Below are 16801 nucleotides of genomic sequence, written 5' to 3' on the forward strand. Positions count from 1 at the left end.
AGTGTGAGCGTGTCTCTCCCCGTGAGTGTGTCTCTCCCCGTGTGTGTGTGTCTCCCTAGTGTGTGTGTCTCTCCCCGTGTGTGTGTCTCTCCCGTATGTGTGTCTCTCTCCCGTGTGTGTGTCTCTCCCCGTGTGTGTGTCTCTCCCGTGTGTGTGTGTGAGTGCGTCTCTCCCCGTGTGTGTGTGTGAGTGCGTCTCTCCCCGTGTGTGTGTGTGTGTGTGTGTGCGCCTCTCTCCCCGTGTATGTGTGTGTGCCTCTCTCCCCCTGTGTGTGTGTGTCTCTCCCCGTGTGTGTGTCTCTCCCCGTGTGTGTGTCTCTCCCCGTGTGTGTGTCTCTCCCCGTGTGTGTGTCTCTCCCCGTGTGTGTGAGTGCGTCTCTCCCCGTGTGTGTGTGTGAGTGCGTCTCTCCCCGTGTGTGTGTGTGAGTGCGTCTCTCCCCGTGTGTGTGTGTGTGTGTGCCTCTCTCCCCGTGTCTGTGTGTATGTGCCTCTCTCCCCGTGTGTGTGAGTGTGTCTCTCCCCGTGTGTGTGTGTGTGAGTGTGTCTCTCCCCGTGTGTGTGTGAGAGTGTGTCTCTCCCCGTGTGTGTGTGTGAGTGTGTGTCTCTCCCCGTGTGTGTGTGTGAGTGTGTGTCTCTCCCCGTGTGTGTGTGTGAGTGTGTGTCTCTCCCCGTGTGTGTGTCTCCCCGTGTGTGTGTCTCTCCCCGTGTGTGTGTCTCTCCCCGTGTGTGTGTCTCTCCCCGTGTGTGTGTCTCTCCCCGTGTGTGTGTGTGTGTGCCTCTCTCCCCGTGTGTGTGTCTCTCCCCGTGTGTGTGAGTGTGTCTCTCCCCGTGTGTGTGTGCCTCTCTCCCCGTGTGTGTGTGCCTCTCTCCCCGTGTGTGTGTGTCTCTCTCCCCGTGTGTGTGAGTGTGTCTCTCCCCGTGTGTGTGTGTGAGTGTGTCTCTCCCCGTGTGTGTGTGTGAGTGTGTCTCTCCCCGTGTGTGTGTCTCTCCCCGTGTGTGTGAGTGTGTCTCTCCCCATGTGTGTGTCTCTCCCCTTGTGTGTCTCTCCCCGTGTGTGTGAGTGTGTCTCTCCCCGTGCGTGTGTGTGAGTGTGTCTCTCCCCGTGTGTGTGTGTGAGTGTGTTTCTCCCCGTGTGTGTGAGTGTGTCTCTCTCCCTGTGTGTGTGTGTGTGTCTCTCTCCCCGTGTGTGTGAGTGTGTCTCTCCCCGTGTGTGTGTCTCTCCCCGTGTGTGTGAGTGTGTCTCTCCCCGTGTGTGTGTCTCTCCCCGTGTGTGTGTCTCTCCCCGTGTGTGTGTCTCTCCCCGTGTGTGTGTCTCTCCCCGTGTGTGTGTCTCGCCCCGTGTGTGTGTCTCTCCCCGTGTGCGTGCGTGTGTGTCTCTCCCCGTGTGTGTGTCTCTGTGTGTGTGTGTGTGTCTCTCCCCGTGTGTGTGTGCGTGTGTGTGTCTCTCCCCGTGTGTGCGTGTGTGTGTCTCTCCCCGTGCGTGTGTGTGTGTCACCCCGTGCGTGTGTGTGTGTCTCCCCGTGCGTGTGTGTGTGTCACCCCGTGCGTGTGCGTGTCTCTCCGTGTGCGTGTCTCTGCCCGTGCGTGTGCGTGTCTCTCCCCGTCTTTGCGTGTCTCTTCCCGTGCGTGTGCGTGTCTCTCCCCGTGCGTGTGCGTGTCTCTCCCCGTGCGTGTGCGTGTCTCTCCCCGTGCGTGTGCGTGTCTCTCCCCGTGCGTGTGCGTGTCTCTCCCCGTGCGTGTGCGTGTCTCTCCCCGTGCGTGTGCGTGTCTCTCCCCGTGCGTGTGCGTGTCTCTCCCCGTGCGTGTGCGTGTCTCTCCCCGTGTGAGCGTGTCTCTCCCCGTGTGAGCGTGTCTCTCCCCGTGTGAGCGTGTCTCTCCCCGTGTGAGCGTGTCTCTCCCCGTGTGAGCGTGTCTCTCCCCGTGTGAGCGTGTCTCTCCCCGTGTGAGCGTGTCTCTCCCCGTGTGAGCGTGTGTCTCCCCGTGTGTGTGTGTGTGAGCGTGTGTCTCCCCGTGTGTGTGTGTGTGTGAGCGTGTGTCTCCCCGTGTGTGTGTGTGTGAGCGTGTCTCTCCCCGTGTGTGTGTGTGTGTGAGAGCGTGTCTCTCCCCGTGTGTGTGTGTGAGCGTGTCTCTCCCCGTGTGTGTGAGTGTGAGCGTGTCTCTCCCCGTGAGTGTGTCTCTCCCCGTGTGTGTGTGTCTCCCCGTGTGTGTGTCTCTCCCCGTGTGTGTGTCTCTCCCCGTGTGTGTGTCTCTCCCCGTGTGTGTGTCTCTCCCCGTGTGTGTGTGTCTCCCCGTGTGTGTGTCTCTCCCCGTGTGTGTGTGTGAGTGCGTCTCTCCCCGTGTGTGTGTGTGAGTGCGTCTCTCCCCGTGTGTGTGTGTGAGTGCGTCTCTCCCCGTGTGTGTGTGTGTGTGTGTGCCTCTCTCCCGTGTGTGTGTGTGTGTGCGTCCCTCTCCCCGTGTGTGTGTGTGTGTGTGCCTCTCTCCCCGTGTGTGTGTGTATGTGCCTCTCTCCCCGTGTGTTTGTGTCTCTCCCCGTGTGTGTGTGTGTGAGTGTGTCTCTCCCCGTGTGTGTGTGAGAGTGTGTCTCTCCCCGTGTGTGTGTGTGAGTGTGTGTCTCTCCCCGTGGGTGTGTGTGAGTGTGTGTCTCTCCCCGTGTGTGTGTGTGAGTGTGTGTCTCTCCCCGTGTGTGTGTGTGTCTCCCCGTGTGTGTCTCTCCCCGTGTGTGTGTCTCTCCCCGTGTGTGTGTCTCTCCCCGTGTGTGTGTCTCTCCCCGTGTGTGTGTGTGAGTGTGTCTCTCCCCGTGTGTGTGTGTGAGTGTGTCTCTCCCCGTGTGTGTGTGTGTATGCCTCTCTCCCCGTGTGTGTGTGTGTGTGCCTCTCTCCCCGTGTGTGTGTGTCTCTCTCCCCGTGTGTGTGAGTGTGTCTCTCCCCGTGTGTGTGTGTGAGTGTGTCTCTCCCCGTGTGTGTGTGTGAGTGTATCTCTCCCGTGTGTGTGTCTCTCCCCGTGTGTGTGAGTGTGTCTCTCCCCATGTGTGTGTCTCTCCCCGTGTGTGTCTCTCCCCGTGTGTGTGTGTGAGTGTGTCTCTCCCCGTGCGTGTGTGTGAGTGTGTCTCTCCCCGTGTGTGTGTGTGAGTGTGTCTCTCTCCGTGTGTGTGAGTGTGTCTCTCTCCCCGTGTGTGGTGTCTCTCCCCCGTTGTGTGTCTCTCCCCGTGTGTGTCTCTCCCCGTGTGTGTGTCTCTCCCCGTGTGTGTGTCTCTCCCCGTGTGTGTGTCTCTCCCCGTGGTGTGTCTCGCCCCGTGTGTGTGTCTCTCCCCGTGTGTGTGTCTCTCCCCGTGTGTGTGTCTCTCCCCGTGTGTGTGTCTCTCCCGTGTGTGTGTCTCTCCCCGTGTGCGTGTTTCTCCCCGTGTGCGTGTCTCTCCCCGTGTGTGTGTGTGAGTGTGTCTCTCCCCGTGTGTGAGTGTGTCTCTCCCCGTGTGTGTGTCTCTCCCCGTGTGTGTGTCTCTCCCCGTGTGTGTGTCTCTCCCCGTGTGTGTGTCTCTCCCCGTGTGTGTGTCTCTCCCCGTGTGTGTGTCTCTCTCTCTCTCCCGTGTGTGTGTCTCTCTCTCTCTCCCGTGTGTGTGTCTCGCCCCGTGTGTGTGTCTCGCCCCGTGTGTGTGTCTCTCCCCGTGTGTGTGTCTCTCCCCGTGTGCGTGTCTCTCTCCCCGTGTGCGTGTCTCTCTCTCCTGTGTGCGTGTCTCTCTCCCTGTGTGCGTGTCTCTCTCCCTGTGTGCGTGTCTCTCTCCCTGTGTGCGTGTCTCTCTCCCTGTGTGCGTGTCTCTCTCCCTGTGTGCGCCTCTCTCCCTGTGTGCGCGTGCGTGTCTCTCTCCCTGTGTGCGCGTGCGTGTCTCTCTCCATGTGTGCGCGTGCGTGTGTGTGTCTTTCTCTGTGCATGCATGTGTGTGTGTATGTCTATCCCTGTGTGTGCGTGTGTGTGTGTCTCTCCCTGCGTGTGTGTGCGCGTGTCTCTCCCTGTGTGTGTGCGTGTCTCTCCCTGGTGTGTGTAAGTGGGTAGGGTCTGTGCTTGTGGGGTGTTCTTTCCCTGGGTGTGCGTGTTTCCCTGGGTGTGTAGGTATTGTGGGGCGTGTCCTGTGGCTCAGTGGTTAGAGCACTCGCTTTGCAAGCGAGAGACCTGAGTTCAATCCCCGGCAGGTCAGGGCGAAACCTTGGGCAAGTTTCCTTACTCCACACAGAGCCTCATAATAATCCCTCCAAAACCAAAAACAATAATAAATTGGTCATTTTCAATCTACGACTGTTTGTGGGACATTGCTGTGCGCAATTGGCTGCAGCGTTCGCCCACAAATATACAGTCAATTCACTTTACAGTGTGTTCTGTGAAGCGCTTTGGGACGTCCTCCCGACGTGAAAAGCGCTATATCAAATGCAAGGATTATTATTATGTGTGTGTGTCTCCCCCTGTCTGTGTGTGTGTGTGTGTATATGTGTGTGTGTGTCTCCCTGTGTGTGTGTGTCTCTCTCCCTGTGTGTGTGTGTGTGTCTCTCTCCCTGTGTGTGTGTGTGTGTGTGTCTCTCTCCCTGTGTGTGTGTGTGTCTATGTGTGTGTGTGGGGGGGGGGGGTGGTTGGGTTGGGGGGGGAGAGGTGGTTTCTCTCTGGGTGTGTTTAGGGGGGGTCTTCCTGTGTGTGTGTGTGTGTGTTGCTGCCTGCGTGAGTGTGTTAGCGGGGGATCTCTCTCTGGTGTGTGTGTAGGGGGGTCTCGCCCTGTGTGAGTCTTTCCCTGGGTGTGCGTGTCTCCCTGGGTGTGTAGGTATGTGGGGGCGTGTCTCCTTGCGTGTGAGTGGGTGTCTCCCTATGTGTGTGTGTCTCCCTGTGTGTGTGTCTCTCTCTCCCCCTTTCTGTGTGTCTCTCCCTGTATGTGTGTGTGTGTGTCTTTCTCTCCTTGTGTGTGTGTGTGTCTCCCCCTGAGTGGGTGTGTATTTGGGGTGGAAATGGCCACTTTGGGCCTGTGCTGCTGTTTGTCCCCCCAGATGGACCAACCAGTTTTTATTAAAGAAAGCATTAATTATTTTTTGCAACAACCTATATGTTATTTTTTCATGTTTACTGTCTATCAATAAAATGAAAATTTTTAGTTTAGCAGTAAAAAGTGCCTCCCAGTAGCATCAATCAATTACCTGTAATTTTCCGCAAAAGTTGTCAAATTTCCCTGCATATTTTGGCAAACACGTCTGCAATTTTCTATTGGCCCTGGTTATGACTATCCAAATATAGGGCTTCAGAGATCAAAAAAGATTGATGCCAGCAGTTTTGACTGGATGTTGAAAAGTTGAAAGGATGTCCTAACTTTCTGCCTGGCCACCTTTTTAGTAAAAGGGGCAACATGCAGCACGAACTGATGGTTAGTTAATATTTGAGTTTTATGTGTCTTATTAGTGAAACATTTTTTTTCTCTCTAGGTTACAGCCCTTCGTAGACAAGCTAAGCCTATGTCAGATAAAGTAGCTGGCCGAGTGAATCGCAAACTTAGTTTGCCAGACCCTGTTCCCGAGCCACCAACCTACACAAATATATATGATTCGGACCGATCAGCTGCCAACCTTAGTGGGCTTCATAAAGGGAGGCTTCCTAGGATCCAAGGAACAGCAGCAGACCGGTCTAATGGGATGAGGTACAGTTGGGTATTCAATCTTATTAGATCAGCTTAACATGGCCAAACCAGAAGCCATCCTCTGCTCTCGCCAACAACAACAACAAGATTCCATTTATAAAGCGCCTTTCACGTCAGGAGGACGTCCCAAGGCGCTGCACAGTTGAGTCATGACCCGAGCAGGGGGGAAATGGTCAGGGGAGGGGAGGGAGCGAGGAGGGGGGAAATGGTCAGGGTGAGGGGAGGGAAGGGAGGGAGCGAGGAGGGGGAAGAGAGTCGAGAGGGGAGCTGAAGGCACGGTCAAAGAGAAAGGTTTTGAGACCGGCCTTGAAGGAGGAAAGGGAGGAAGCAAGGCGAAGGCACTGGGGGATGGAGTTCCAGAGCCTGGGGCTGAGAGGCTGAAGGCCCGACCACCGATGGTAGGGCGGTTGGGGCGGGGGACGTGGAGCAGACCGGAGCCAGAGGAACGGAGGGTACGGGCAGGTAGGTAGGGGGATAGTAGGTTGGAGAGGTAGGAGGGAGCAAGGCCGTGAATGGCCTTGTAGGTGAGGATGAGGATCTTGAAATCAATCCTCTGGGGGATGGGGAGCCAGTGGAGGCGAGCGAGGGTGGGAGTGATGTGGTCCCGAAGCCTGGTGCGGGACAGTACACGAGCTGCAGAGTTCTGAATGACCTGCAGCTTGTGGAGGGAGGTGGCGGGAAGGCCGGCGAGGAGAGAGTTCCCATAGTCCAGCCTTGAGGTGACAAAGGCGTGGACCAGGGTTTCAGCAGCGTGAGGGGTGAGGTAGTGCCGTAGTCTGGCGATGTTCCGGAGGTGATGGAAGGCGGTGCCAGTTGTGGTGCGGATGTGAGGGAGAAAGGACAGCTCAGGGTCGAACAAAACGCCGAGGTTCCTGACTGGCTTTGAGAGGTGGAGAGTGCAGCCTTGGATGCTGATGGTGTCAGCGCCTGAGGTGCGGAGGCGCTGACGTGAGCCAATCAGGAGGGCCTCGGTTTTTCGCACGTTGAGCTGAAGAAAGTTGTCTCTCGTCCAGGACTCGATGTCGGACAGGCAGCTGTCAGGACATCGGTGGTCGTGGAGTTGAGAGTAGAGGAGGAAAGGTAGAGTTGGGTGTCATCCGCATACATGTGGAAGTTAACCCATGTCTGCGGATGATGTCACCAAGGGGGAGCATATAGAGGGTGAAGAGGAGGGGACCGAGGACAGAGCCCTGAGGGACACCACATGAGACAGTGCGGGGGGTGGAGGAGAAGCCATTCGTCGAGACAAATGAAGACGGTGAGAAAGGTACGACCTAAACCATTCAAGGACAGTGCCTTGAAGGTTGAGGTGGGAGGACAAGCGGTGGAGTAGGATAGCGTGGTCGACCGTATCGAATGCTGCCGATAGGTCGAGGAGGACGAGGAGACAGAGGGAGCCCTGGTCACAGATGGTCAGGATATCATTGGTGACCTTGACCAGGGCAGTTTCTGTGCTATGGGCAGCACGGAAACCTGACTGAAGGGGTTCGAAAAGAGAATGGGTGGAAAGGAAAGAGCGCAGTTGGGAGGCGACAACTCTTTCCAAGACCTTGGAGAGAAAGGGGAGGTTGGAGATGGGCCGGTAGCTTGATAGCTGCGACGCATCAAGGGAGGGTTTTTTCAGGGTGGGCGTGATGATGGCAGTTTTTAATGGAATGGGGACAGAGCCAGAGGAGAGGGACAGGTTGATGATGTCAGTGATATGTGGGGCAAGAAAGTGGAGCTGGGAGATAAGGAGTGGAGTGGGGATGGGGTCAAGGGAGCAGGTGGTTGGTTTTAGGGATAGGATGAGTTCAGTGACAGAGGGTGGGGAAACGGGTACGAAGGTGTGTAGGGGAGGATGGGTAGGAGTCGGAGTGTGGGAGGGAAGGGGTGGGGGTGGTGGAAGTTGGAGGGGAAGTGACCGCGGAGCGGATTCCCTTGATCTTGGATTCAAGGAAATCCAGCATCTCCTCGCAGTGAAGGTTGGAGGAGATGACCTGCGCGGGGTGGCGGGGGGGACGGAGGAGTCGGGTTGTGGTGGAAAACAGTAGCCTGGGGTTGTTCTTCGCCTCCAGGATTATCCTGGAGTAGAAGGACGACTTGGCCGAGGCTAGAGTGGAGCGGTAAATTTTGAGGAGGTCCAGCCAGATTTGTCGGTGGACCGTTAGGCCAGATTTGACACAGGTGCGTTCAGCAGCCCGCACCTGGCTTTTCAGTGAGCGGAGGTGGGTGGTGTACCAGGGGGAGGAGCGGGAGTAGGAGACAGTGCGGGAAGTGATGGGGGCAAGAGTATCGAGTGTGGAGGAGAGGGTATTGTGGAGGAGGGAGAGAGGAGAAGAGGGGTCGGTGAGGGTTGAAGGCCAGAGGGAGAGGAGTTCAGAGGACTCCAAGGCATCGGTTAGGGATTGTGGGGGTAACTTCTTCCAAGGGCGGTAGAAGATGGTGGTGGGTCTGGTGGAGGTGGGGAGGGGGGTGGAGGTGGTGAAGGAGATGAAGTGGTGGTCAGAGATGGCCTTGTCGGTAATAGTGACATCCGAGACACTGATCACCAAATCGAGTGGGTGGCCGTGACTGTGAGTGGGGGAGTTTATGTGTAAGGAGAGGTTGAGTGAGGAGAGCAGGGAAGAGAAGTCTGTGGAGATGGAGCAGGAGGGGGTGAAGTGTAGGTTAAAGTCGCCCAGGATGATGAGGCGATCAGAGCAGAGGCAAAGAGATGTGAGGAGTGTTGAAATGTCAGAGATGAAGGTGGGAGAGGTTTTAGGGGGCCGGTAGAGGAGGAGGATTTTAAGGGAGAGGAATGAGGGGTGGGAGAGGGTGAGGTGCTCAAAGGAGGGGAAAGAGCCAGAGGAGTAGGGGGATAGGGCAAGTGGTGTCCTTGAGATAAGGGCAACACCACCGCCACGGCGGTTGGGGCGGGGGATGTGGTGGGAGGTGTAGCCGGGTGGCGTGGCCTCCGTGAGGGGGAAGGTGTCGCCTGGGGTGAGCCAGGTTTCTGTCAAGGCCATGATATCAACGTTCTCATCAAGGATGAGATCGTTGATGACCAGGGCCTTGTTGCAGAGGGAGCGGACATTTTGCAGTCCGATGTGGAGGGAGCGGTTGACAGAAGGGTGTGTGGGAGGGGAGGGGGTCCAGGTTGTGAGGCAGGGGTGGGGGGAATGGGGATGAGGGAGGAGAGGTTGACTCCCCGGGTCTGTGTCCGGGGTGGGTGGCGAGTGTGGTGGGGAATGGGGCAGTCGGTGTGGCTGCTGCTGGACAGCCAACGCCGAGTGCCGCGGTGAGCCCGGCGGAGGATTCCCAGGCTGGAGCAGAGGGAGGTTGTGGGAGGGTCAAGTGGGGATAGAAGACGAGAGGGACGGAGAGAGAGGAGGAGAGAGCGGGAGAGATGCAGAGGGGGGAGGGTTTGGGGGGAGAGAGGAGGGGGGGCGGGAGGGAGGGGGTGAGGGGGCTCGGGTCAAAGCGGCAGCCATAGTGCGCACGCGGGGACCGGGAGCGAGCGGTCAGGTGGATGGCATTATCCCGTAGATTGGGGCAGCGAACCCAACAGGACCATAGTGGGCTCTGATGTGAGCCCTGGGGGGGGGGGGGGGGATGGGGGGGGGGGGCGCAGGGTTTTTTTTTTTTTTTTTTGTGCGCGCGCACGTACTTGAAAACTAATCTATGACGTCGCAGTTCCCCGCTCCGTCCCATCCCCTCGCTGCCGAGCTGAACTCGCTCGGGCGTCGAGTTTAAGTACCTGGGTCAGTAGGCCCAGGCTCCTCCCCGCGCTGTCCTGCCGCCGCTCCCCGACTGCAACGTCTCATCGCCTCTGACTCTGATTTTGTAAACCTGTCTAGCCTATCTCAAACGAGTGCACAACCTCAGTGCTCAGTTCACTCCCCAGATATTGTTCCTACAACATATTCAGTCACTAACCAACACTGCTTTCCTTCACCTCTGCTGCATTGCCCACCTCCACTCCTACCCCATACCAAGTGCTGCCCAAACTCTCATCCTTTGTTATTCAGATTCACTTCTGGCTGCTCCACACAGTTCCACCATCCAGAAAATTCTGCCACTTGTATTCTCACCCACACCAAATTTTACTTGCCCATCACCCCGATTGCCACCAGACTCCACTGACTCCAAATGGATTGACATAAATGTCTTCACCCTCGCATATAAATGCCTTCACACCCTTGTACCTTTCTACGCGTAATAAAATAGTAAATCTGCAGTCAACCTTTAACTCGGCTAACTATTCTACTAATTTAATTTGCAGAAAGAAGCAGCAGAGGAGGGTAATAAGTATATACACTTCAAAGGCAGCTAGAATGAAATGGCAATCACTTGATCGTAGAATTACTGAAATCATAATGCAGAGAATGACAATTGCCAACATGGAGACTGATATGAACAGACTTCTGAAGGTATGTTCTTTAACATTTTTTTTCTCTAACAACTCCCAAATGAAACAGTCTATAAATGGAAGTCTGTAATTTAAAAACTAGTAAATACTAGCTTTGTAAAGTTAATACTTCCAATGCAGATATACATGATTATGTATTACTCTTTTTAGGTGTTAACAACTGCAATGTAGTGAAAGCACAGAATACAAAAGTGGATAGTGAGGTACCTGAAGAGGAAGAAACACCATTGAGAATATTTCAAATTTTAATTTGAAGGAAATTTTTTTTTATTGAAGTGACAATTTTGGCTTCATTGAGGAAGCTGTTTCAAGTTTCCACTCCCTCCCAGATGGCTCCACGACCAGCTCTGTTGCTGTCAATAGGAGCCAGTACTTCAGACGTGCCTGTTGATTGGGAAATAGCAATTATGTTATTTTCACTGTGCACTGTTATTTACACAGCCTATCATTTTTGTTTTTAATGTTCTGAGCTCATTACCTGTAATTAGTCCTGAATTGGAATTCAATTTATTAAAATGTTGACTTCCTCAATTCAGATGTGCTGAAGTGTGGTTTCTTGGGAGTTCACTCACCCAAGTGCTGTTCTTCATATGTAAGTCTGGAAGGTGAATTTTGGCAGACATTTCAACTGTGGTGGACATCAAGAATGATCCTTTACACCCCCTCGTGCATCCGCATGCACATACATAAACACAAAATAAAAGTATGTTGACATGGCAGCAAAATTGGTTACCAGTAATAATAATAATAATCATACTAATGGTAGTTATTATTCCTGTCCATGCACTGTTTGATTATTCATAATTAAAGGTCTTCATTTGCTTCCAAGATGCAGTGAACCAAAAGATCTTTGAGAATTGTTTGTGATGCTTTTATTTACTTTTTGCAGCTATGCAAAATAGATGTGAATAGTTCTAGTAATCTGGGGTCCTTGCACTGGCTAAGTCATTACTTTGAGGTTTGTGCTACTTTAGCGCTCAAGAAAACTTTATGATGGCCAACTTAACTATGACTCAGCTGACTTATGAAATGAGCTTTTTCTGCTGATATTATGTTATATTAGAGTTAATTTGTTTGCAGAAATGTTTCTGTATATATTGTTTGACATTGTAGCATTTTATCATTAAGTTTTAGCATTTAATTTAGCTAATTTTCAGTAGAAATAATATATCCTTGTAGGTATGTTTGTGTGTATAAAAGAGTTGATTTCCTCATTGTTGCACTTGTTTAACGTGTATTTGCATTATAGCAACGTGAAGAACTGACAAAAAGACTAGATAAAGTGACCAGAAGAAGAGAAAAATTTCAACAAGAATGTGCAGATGGTGATAAAGCAATTCATAACATTAATGAGGAGATCGAGTCACTGAGTGCAAATATTGATTACATAAATGATAGCATTTCAGACTGCCAGGCTAATATCATGCAGATGGAAGAAGCAAAAGTAAGTCGATCTTATAAATTAAGTTTTAACAGCACTTATGGTTGTTTTCTTTTCGGAAAATGCAAAAATGATTAATAGATCTTTTTAACACTATTATTTTCAATAGTTTTGCTACATCATCATACAGTTTGAGTTGTAACTTTCCTGATTGTATATGCATATCTTCCTGGGGAGGGGGAAAGAGGAGGAGTAAGCAGACTGTCCTTGGAGCTGAAGTGGCTTCAAGGTGATATCCTTGGCAATGGAATGTTGGAATTGAGTCAATCCCCTGTCGTAATCCCAGAATCCAGTTCCTGAGCCAACTAAGTGAGAACTCAGCCGCCCATATACTCACCCGTTCTAAACTTCATACCCCCATTATGATTGCAGAATATATCAATTTCAAGATCTTTACATTTGTCTATAAACCCCTTGACGCCCTGTCACCTGCCTACTTTTCCGACCTGCTTGGTCCCCACTCTACTACCTGCCGTCTCACTTGGCTGACTTCAGCCTCCTGTTTGTCTCTTGTCCCCTCCTCTCCACCATCGGTGGCCATGCTTTCAGCCATTATGCCCTGAGATGTTGGAACTCTCTCCTTCAATACGAGTGCATGTGTACCCACCTTTTCAGATCACAGCTGAGGACATTCCTTTTCAACAGTGTTTATGGTCATCTCCTCCCGGCTTGGCGTCAGGTTTCACCACTGTTAAGCGCACTGAATAACTACCCCACATGAAGGTGTGGGGGTGTGAGTTGGGAGGTGTGGATTGGTGTGTGTCTCTCCCTGTGTGTGTATGTCTCTCTCCCTGTGTGTGTGTGTGTGGGCGTGTGTGTCTCTCTCCCTGTGTGTGTGTGCGTGTGTGTCTCTCTCCCTGTGTGTGTGTGTGTCTCTCTCTCTCCCTGTGTGTGTGTCTCCCTGTGTGTGTGTGTCTTAACCTGTGTGTGTCTCCCTGCGTGTGTGTGTGTGTCTCTCTGTGGCTCCCCGTGTGTGTGTCTCTCCCCGTGTGTGTGTCTCTCCACGTGTTTGTGTCTCTCCCTGTGTGTTTGTGTCTCTCCCTGTGTGTGTGTGTGTCTCTCCCTGTGTGTATGTCTCCCTGTGTGTGTGTCTCCCTGTGTGTGTGTCTCCCTGTGTGTGTGTCTCTCCCTGTGTATGTGTCTCTCCCTGTGTGTGTGTCTCCCCGTGTGTGTGTCTCCCCGTGTGTGCCTCTCTCCCTGTGTGTGTGTGTGTGTCTCCCTGTGTGTGTGTGTGTCTCCCTGTGTGTGTGGGTGTCTCCCTGTGTGTGTGTGCATGTCTCCCTGTGTGTGTGTGCGTCTCTCCCTGTGTGTGTGTGCGTGTCTCTCCCTGTGTGTGTGTGCGCGTGTCTCTCCCTGTGTGTGCGCGTCTCTCCCTGTGTGTGTGCGTGTCACTCCCTGTGTGTGTGCGTGTGTCTCCCTGTGTGTGTGTGCGTCTCTCCCTGTGTGTGTGTGCGTGTCTCTCCCTGAGTGTGTGTGTGTGAGTCTCCCTGTGTGTGTGTGTGTGTATGTGTCTCTCCCTGTGTGTGTGTCTCCCCGTGTGTGTGTCTCCCCGTGTGTGCCTCTCTCCCTGTGTGTGTGTGTGTCTCCCTGTGTGTGTGGGTGTCTCCCTGTGTGTGTGTGCATGTCTCCCTGTGTGTGTGTGCGTCTCTCCCTGTGTGTGTGTGTGTGTCTCTCCCTGTGTGTGTGTCTCCCTGTGTGTGTGTGTGTCTCTCCCTGCGTGTGTCTCCCTGTGTGTGTGTGGGGGTGTCTCTTCCTGTGTGTGTGTCTCTTCCTGTGTGTGTGTGTGTGTGTGTCTCTTCCTGTGTGTGTGTCTCCCTGTGTGTGTGTGTCCCTGTGTGTGTGTGTGTCTCTCTCTTCCTGTGTGTGTGTGTCTCTCTCTCTTCCTGTGTGTGTGTGTGTGTCTCTCTCTCCCCGTGTGTGTGTGTCTCTCTCCCTGTGTGTGTGCGCATGTCTCACCCTGTGTGCGCGTGCGTGTGTGTGTCTCTCCCTGTGTGCGCGTGTGTGTCTGTCTCTCTCCCTGTGTGCGTGTGTGTCTCTCCCTGTGTGCGTGTGTCTCTCTCCCTGTGTGTGCGTGTGTGTGTGTGTCTCTTTCTCCCTGTGTGTGTGTGTCTCTCTTTCTCCCTGTGTGTGTCTCTCTCTCTCTCCCTGTGTGGGTGTCTCTCTCTCCCTGCGTGTGTGTGTTTCTCTCCCTGTGTGTGTGTCTCTCTCTCCCTGTGTGTGTGTCTCTCTCTCCCTGTGTGTGTCTCTCTCTCTCTCTGTGTATCTCTTTCTTCCTGTGTGCGTGTGTGTCCCTCTCTCTCCCTGTGTGCGTTTGTGTGTGTGTCTCTCCCTGTGTGTGTGTCTCCCTGTGTGTGTGTGTGTCTCTCCCTGTGTGTGTGTCTCCCTGTGTGTGTGTGGGGGTGTCTCTTCCTGTGTGTGTGCCTCTTCCTGTGTGTGTGTGTGTGTGTGTCTTCCTGTGTGTGTGTCTCCCTGTGTGTGTGTGTCCCTGTGTGTGTGTGTGTGTGTCTCTCTCTCCTGTGTGTGTGTGTCTCTCTCTCTTCCTGTGTGTGTGTGTGTCTCTCTCTCCCCGTGTGTGTGTGTCTCTCTCCCTGTGTGTGTGCGCATGTCTCACCCTGTGTGCGCGTGCGTGTGTGTGTCTCTCCCTGTGTGCGCGTGTGTGTCTGTCTCTCTCCCTGTGTGCGTGTGTGTCTCTCCCTGTGTGCGTGTGTCTCTCTCCCTGTGTGTGCGTGTGTGTGTGTGTCTCTTTCTCCCTGTGTGTGTGTGTCTCTCTTTCTCCCTGTGTGTGTGTCTCTCTCTCTCTCCCTGTGTGGGTGTCTCTCTCTCCCTGCGTGTGTGTGTTTCTCTCCCTGTGTGTGTGTCTCTCTCTCCCTGTGTGTGTGTCTCTCTCTCCCTGTGTGTGTCTCTCTCTCTCTCTGTGTATCTCTTTCTTCCTGTGTGCGTGTGTGTCCCTCTCTCTCCCTGTGTGCGTTTGTGTGTGTGTCTCTCCCTGTGTGTCGGTTTCTCTCCCCGTGTGTGGGTGTGGGTGTGTCTCCCCGTGTGTGGGTGTGGGTGTCTCTCCCCGCGTGTGTGTGTGTGTGTGTGTGGGTCTCTCTCTCCCCCCCTGTGTGGGTCTCTCTCTCCCCCCCTGTGTGTGTCTCTCCTTGTGTGTGTGTGTGTGTGTGTCCCTCTGTCTCCCTGTGTGTGTTTGTGTGTGTGTCTCTCCCTGTGCGTGGGTGTCTCTCCTTGCATGTGTGTGGGTGTCTCTCCCATGTGTGTGTGGGTTTCTCTCCCCCTGTGTGTGTGTGTGTCTCTCTCCCTGTGTGTGTGTGTGTATGTGTGTGTCTCTCTCCCCGTATATGTGTGGGTGTCTCTCTCTCTCTCCCTGTTTGTGTGTGTGTATGATCTAGTAGCCATCACCGAGACATGGTTACAGGGAGATCAAGGGCGGGAGCTAAATATTCCAGGGTACGTGATGTATAGGAAAGACAGGCAACGTGGTAAACGAGGAGTGGGGGGGGGTGGCCCTGCTAATAAAGGATGGGATAAAAACAGTAGAGAGGAAAGATTTTAAATCAGAGAAGCAGGAAGTAGAGTCAGTATGGGTAGAAGTACGTAACAACAAGGGGCAGAAAACTCTAGTGGGAGTAGTTTATAGACCCCCGAACAGCAGTCACAGTATCTCTCAAGGTATAAATCAGGAAATTAGCAGAGCATGTAGTAAAGGAAAAACATTAATTGTGGGTGATTTTAATCTGCACATAGATTGGGACAACCAAATTGGGAAAAATATGATAGAGGAAGAGTTTATAGAATGTATTAGGGATAATTATCTCGATCAGTTTGCCGAGGAGCCAACCAGGGAACAGGCCATATTAGACCTTGTTTTGTGCAATGAAGCAGGGCTGATCAGCAAACTGGAAATTAAGGCTCCTCTAGGGCAAAGTGATATATGATAATATGATGGAATTTAGCATTAAGTTAGAGAGAGAGGTAGTTAAGTCCGAAGCAAAGGTTTTAAATTTAAGTAGAGCCAATTTTGCTGGTATGAGAGAGGATTTAGCCAAAATAAACTGGGAAATTAGACTTAAGGATTTGACAGTAGACCAGCAATGGCAGACAAAGGAGATAGTGCAAAATTCCCAGCGAGCACGTATTCCTTTGAGGAATAAGAATGCCACGGGAAAGGTGGCCCAACCGTGGCTAACTAGAGCAGTTAGGGAAAGTATAAAGTTAAAGGAAGAAGCCTATAAAACAGCTAAGATGAGTAGTAAACCCGAGGATTGGGAGAACTTTAGGGATCAACAAAGGAGAACCCAAAAAGTGATTAAGAGGGAGAAAATGGAATATGAGGGCAAACTAGCGAAGAACATAAAGACAGACTGTAAGAGCTTTTATAAATATATAAAGAGGAAGAGGCTGTCAAAGGTAAATGTGGGTGCGCTACAGGCAGAGACGGGGGGAATTATAGTAGGGGACAAAGAGATGGCAGAGTCATTAAACAAGTACTTTGCTACTGTCTTCACCTTAGAAGACACTGAAAACTTACCAAGAATAGAGGGGAACCAAGAAGACAATGTTAGCGAGCAACTTGGGGGAATTAATATGAGTAAAGAAATGGTTTTAGGTAAATTGTCAGGTCTTAAAACTGATAAATCTCCTGGACCTGATGGCCTACATCCTAGGGTTTTAAAAGAGGTGGCTACTGAGATAGTGGATGACTTGTCTTTGATCTTCCAAAATTCTCTGGATTCTGGAACGGTTTCCATTGATTGGAAGATTGCAAACGTCACACCACTATTTAAGAAGGGTGGGAGAGAAAAGATGGGGAACTATAGATCAGTTAGTCTGACATCAGTGGTAGGGAAAATTGTTTGTGTGTATGTGCGTGTATGTGCGGGTGTCTCTCTCTCCCTGTGTCTCTCTCTCTCTTCCTATGTGTGTGTGTGTGTGTGTTCGTGTGTTTGTTTGTGTGTGTGTGTCTCTCGCCCTGTGTGTGTGTCAATCGCCCTGTGTGTGTGTCTCTCCCTGTGTGTGGGTGTCTCTCTCTCCCTGTGTGTATGTGTCTCTCTCTCCCTGTGTATGTGTCTCTCTCTCTCTCTCGCCCTGTGTGTGTGTGTCTCTCTCCCTGTGTGTGTGTGTCTCTCTCCCTGTGTGTGTGTGTCTCTCTCTCCCTATGTGTATATATCGTCTCTCTCCCTGTGTGTGTGTGTATCGTCTCTCTCCGTGTGTGTGTGTGTCTCTCTCTCTCTCCCTGTGTGTGTGTGTGTCTCTCTCTCCCTGTGTGTGTGTCTCTTTCTCCCTGTGTGTGTGTGTGTGTCTCTCTCTATCCC

At 52.6% G+C, this 16801-nt stretch overlaps 1 protein-coding gene across 1 annotated transcript in view; it reads left to right on the forward strand.

Moving 5' to 3' along the window:
* kif21a (kinesin family member 21A) overlaps positions 1 to 16801 on the forward strand; it is a 101385-nt gene that overhangs the window by 48593 nt on the left and 35991 nt on the right. The window contains exons 18-20 of the mRNA XM_042334817.1: positions 5450 to 5661; positions 9905 to 10052; positions 11301 to 11495. Coding sequence (XP_042190751.1) covers positions 5450 to 5661; positions 9905 to 10052; positions 11301 to 11495 — 555 coding nt within the window. The remainder of the gene's footprint in view (positions 1 to 5449; positions 5662 to 9904; positions 10053 to 11300; positions 11496 to 16801) is intronic.

The sequence above is a fragment of the Callorhinchus milii genome, unplaced genomic scaffold (assembly GCF_018977255.1).
Source record: "Callorhinchus milii isolate IMCB2004 unplaced genomic scaffold, IMCB_Cmil_1.0 Scaffold5, whole genome shotgun sequence".
Taxonomy (NCBI): domain Eukaryota; kingdom Metazoa; phylum Chordata; class Chondrichthyes; order Chimaeriformes; family Callorhinchidae; genus Callorhinchus; species Callorhinchus milii.